The following is a 4,690-nucleotide window of genomic DNA, read 5'->3' as shown; positions in this document are numbered from 1 at the left end:
TAGCATAAAGGAGTTTGTGCAGTACACCACCCGACAGCTGTGCCGAAGAAAATCATTATGGCTTAGCGGTGTTATATGATTACAATGGCGGACGACATTAATGACAGTGTGGGTGTAGTTACGCGTGTTGGCAGCCAGAGGGCGATAACAGACAAAGGTCTGGAGTTCAAACTGCATCAGCTCACAAAGGTGAGAAGAGGCAAATTAGGACAAGTGACAGCACAAGAAGATGAAACTGAGCGACTTTTGAGCCATGAAATTCTGCCGGCTGTAAATGATGTGAGAGAGGCACTGAAAGTTTACAAGAAGTTGTATGAAGAGTTTCAAGAATGCAATTATGCAGTGTTGCTGTGTATTAAAGATGAGGAGGAAAAGGAGGCTGACCAACAACTTTGGTTTCAGCCAATGTCAGAACGATGTTTGCAGTTCATTAATAGAGTTAATACATGGATTGAAATACAAACATGTGATCAAGAGATAACTCCCATGGACAGTGCATCCAGAGTGTCAAAAACATCTAGAGTGTCAAACAAGTCTAAAGTATCCAACACGTCAAGGGTGTCGACAGCATCGTCGGAGCGCGTCAAGGAAGAAGCTAACAGAGCAGCTCTGATGGCACGAGCAGCGTCTCTGAAAGAAAAACAGGCTCTAGAGTTAAAAGAAGCAGAAATTAAAGCTGCAAAGGAAAGACTGGAAATTGAAACAGCCATTGCAGTGTCTACTGCCAAAGTGAAAGTGTATGAGGAATGTGAAGGGGTTAAGTCTCAAGTGAGTGAAACCAGACTTACGGTAATGCCACGTCGTGACCTCCTGAAGATGAATAACGAAAATGGTCATGGCAACGTAAAACACACACCAGGGAAGCCAACAGAGATAGAGAGGTCTGCCTCTTGGAGGAATCCTGGTGATCCAAGTACTGCAGCAGGGGCCATGCCTAAGACACATAGAACTCCACTGCAGGGGCCGAGCCAACGCCAAGATGGTGTCTCACTTCAGGAGACCAGACCAAGTGAGCTTTATCAAGTTATGCAGAAACAGGCAGATATCACAGAGATGCTTGTAAAGAACCAACAGCTGGCTCGGTTACCACAAAGGGATGTGCCAGTGTTCCACGGAGATCCTTTGGAATACAGGTCGTTTATGAGGGCATTCATGCACGCTATTGACACCAGAGCTGATAGCAATTCAGACAAGCTATATTTTCTGGAGCAGTATACTCGAGGCGAGCCTCGTGATCTTGTGAGGAGTTGTCAGCATATGCCTGAACATCGGGGGTATGAAAGGGCTTTGCAGCTGCTTCAAGATAAATATGGAAATGAGTTACAGATTGCTGGCACGCTAATTGAGAAGGCATCGAAGTGGCCACAAATTAAGGCTGAAGATGGAAAGGCGTTGAGCGCATTCTCTGTATTCCTGGTGAGCTGTCGTAATGCTATGGAGGATGTGGACTATATGGAAGAGATGGACAACCCTGCAACTATGAGGGTCATCATTTCCAAGTTGCCATTTAAAATAAGAGAGCGCTGGAGAGTCCATGCATATGATATCCAGGAGCGGCGCTGCAACAGAGCAAGATTCACAGAGCTGGTGGCCTTCGTTGAACGCCAAGCAAAGATCATGTCCGACCCACTCTTTGGCGATCTTGAAACAGCAGTGTCAGACAAGGTTATAAAAAAGCCACAGCAAGGAAATAAGTTGAAGAAAGACATTAGACATGGGAGCAGCTTTGCTATCAAGGTTAACCAAGGTTCAGAAATGGACAAAAGAAGCAGAGTGAGTAAGAACCAGAGTGACCTTTCACTCAACTGCGCCTTCACAAGACCTTGCATGTTCTGTGGGAAACTTCATACACTGCAAGAGTGTTACAAGATTAGAGAGGAGACTCATAAGGATAGAGTGGACTACTTGAAGAAAAACGGACTTTGCTTTGGATGCCTGCTAAAGGGTCACATGAGCAGAGATTGCAAAAAGAAGATGGTGTGCGAGGTTTGTTCACTCAAGCATCCAAGTTTGTTGCACTTCTCAAGTTATGAGGAAGAGAAGCCTCCCGATGAGGTCAATATGGGTAGCACTGCTAAAGGCCCAGCAGGGTTGTCTGAAGAAAAGGAGACAAGTGCCTGTACTGGGGCTGGAGGCAGCTGCGTGCTTGCCATTGTACCTGTAAGGGTGAAGTCCTGCAAGAGTGACAAGGCTGTGGAGGTTTACGCTTTCATTGACCCAGGTAGCTCTGCATCGTTCTGCACCAAAGCCTTGGCAAGGCAGCTGAAGGTGCAAGGCAGACGAACCGAGCTAACGTTGAGGACCATTAATTCCAAAAGTCGAGAGGAGAGTTATGTGCTCACAGAATTGGAAGTCAGCAGTCTGGCAGACAACAACTTTATCGCACTGTCAAAGGTCTTCACACAGAAAAGTATTCCTGTTTCCAGAGAGAACATCCCACTCCAGAAAGAGGTTGACAAGTGGCCGTACCTACGCGAAGTGAGGTTGCCTCATATTGAGGCTGAAGTGGAGCTTCTCATTGGAACTAAAGAATACACCATATTGGAGCCATGGAAGGTGATCCCAAGTGAGGACAATGGTCCATATGCCGTAAAGACAGCACTTGGATGGATTCTGAATGGACCACTCAGAGAAACGGATACTGCAGCCAATGATGTACAACCATGTGCTATTGTGAACAGAATAGCCATCGACAACGTGGAACAACTGCTTGTACGACAGTATAACCACGACTTTCCAGAGCGTCACTGTGATGATAAAGCAGGAATGTCTCAAGAGGACCACCACTTTATGGAGTCTGTGTCAAGCTCTACTCGTCTCACTGATGGACACTATTCCATAAGTCTTCCTACGAAGAAGTCGTGCGTTCAGATGCCGAACAATCGAAGTGCAGTGTTACAGCGTGCACTGAGCCTTCAGCGCAAGCTGAAGAGGAATCCTGCACTCCATGAAGAATACACTGCCTTCATGAGTGACATGTTGAGCAAGGGATATGCCGTTGAGGTTCCAACAACACAGTTAAACCGCAAGGATGGAAAACAGTGGTATATTCCCCACCATGGGGTATACCATCCACAAAAAAAGAAGCTGAGGGTGGTCTTTGACTGCGCTGCCAGCTACCAAGGAGTTTCACTGAATAGTGAACTTCTACAAGGGCCAGATTTAACAAACTCATTGATCGGAGTGCTGACACGGTTCAGGCAAGAGTCTATAGCCTTTACAGCAGATATTGAAGCAATGTACCATCAGGTGTGTGTCCCGGATGACGATGCTGACCTGCAGCGCTTTCTGTGGTGGCCAGCAGGGGACCTCAATCGAGACATTGCTGAGTACAGGATGATGGTGCATATCTTCGGTGCGGCGACTTCTCCCAGTTGTGCCAACTATGCACTGCGAAGAACAGCAGAGGAGAACCGCAGCAAATCATCACCTGAAGCTGTAAGCACAGTTCTGGAAAATTTTTATGTTGACGACTGCTTGAAGTCTGTTGCCACGGAAACTCAAGGTATGGAGTTATACACAGACCTCACTGAATTGTGTTCTGGTGGAGGATTTCACCTAACGAAATGGACAAGCAACAGTCGTGCCTTGCTCTCATTCATCCCTGAGCATGAGAGAGCCAAAGATGTCAGAGACCTGAACTTGAACCATGACCTGCTGCCTATGGAACGTGCTTTAGGAGTTCTATGGTGCCCTGAGTCTGACGCATTCAAGTTCAGGATTAACATCAAAGAAAGACCTGTGACGAGACGTGGAATACTTTCCGTCACCAGCTCCATCTACGACCCACTGGGATTCCTTTCCCCAGGAACTCTCCCCGCAAAAGTGATCTTGCAGCAGTTATGCAGGGAGGGTCTTGCTTGGGATGATGAGATCCCAGAACAGCTCAGTCATAAGTGGAACAAGTGGTTACAAGAGCTGTGCCAGCTGTCAGAGGTAACCGTACCCAGGTGTGTGAGACCATTGGACTTCGGTCCTGTCGCAACAGCACAGCTCCACCATTTTTCTGATGGGAGCGAAAGTGGATATGGAACAGCATCATACTTGAGGATGACCAGCAATGACGGACGGGTTCACTGTACGTTAATGATGGGAAAATCCCGTGTGGCGCCCCTGAAGCAAACCACTATTCCACGAATAGAGTTGACTGCAGCTATGGTTGCTGCAAAGACAGACAAAATGTTAAGAACGGAGCTTCAGATGAATCTTCTTGAATCTACATTCTGGACTGACAGCACAACTGTGTTGAAGTATATTGAAAATGAAAACCTTCGCTTCAAGACATTCGTGGCCAATCGCGTTGCGGTCATTAGAGAGCTAACAAATCCCCAGCAGTGGAGGTACATTGGTACAGCAATCAATCCAGCTGATTGTGCATCCAGAGGGCTTGCACCAGCTCATGAAGAATCTAAGCTGGTTCCACGGCCCAGCTTTCCTGAAAACCCCAGAAAGACAGTGGCCAGAAAGACCTGACAAGGAAAGGATTGATAAAGATGACAGCGAAGTGAGGCATGCAACCATGGTACATCTCACAAATGCAGCTGAGAATGTTCACACGTTGAGTGAAGAGAGCTGTGGCATGGATGATCAAACTCAAAGACTTACTGCTACGACGATGTGAAAAAAGGAAAGAGACGTACGTTAAACAGAAAGAACAAGACAACGAATCAATGCAGACAACACTTACCCT

The 4,690-nt window shown here is 46.8% G+C and overlaps 1 protein-coding gene across 1 annotated transcript; it reads left to right on the top strand.

The window, feature by feature from the left end:
• Positions 1-1,269: 1,269 nt before the first annotated feature.
• LOC113021813 (uncharacterized) lies at positions 1,270-4,489 on the top strand. Its single transcript, XM_080301694.1, has one exon. It carries the CDS (start codon positions 1,435-1,437, stop codon positions 4,471-4,473), a length of 3,039 nt encoding a protein of 1,012 aa, XP_080157820.1. The 5' UTR covers positions 1,270-1,434; the 3' UTR covers positions 4,474-4,489.
• Positions 4,490-4,690: the final 201 nt, after the last annotated feature.

Source organism: Astatotilapia calliptera, chromosome 5, assembly GCF_964374335.1.
Source record: "Astatotilapia calliptera chromosome 5, fAstCal68.1, whole genome shotgun sequence".
In the NCBI taxonomy this organism is placed as follows: Eukaryota; Metazoa; Chordata; class Actinopteri; order Cichliformes; family Cichlidae; genus Astatotilapia; species Astatotilapia calliptera.
This window is presented reverse-complemented; position numbering and strand designations above follow the sequence as displayed.

Bases quoted from the DNA above. Each gene is read 5' to 3' on its own strand.
- LOC113021813 (XM_080301694.1), top strand. From the start codon at position 1,435: ATGGAGGATGTGGACTATATGGAAGAGATGGACAACCCTGCAACTATG.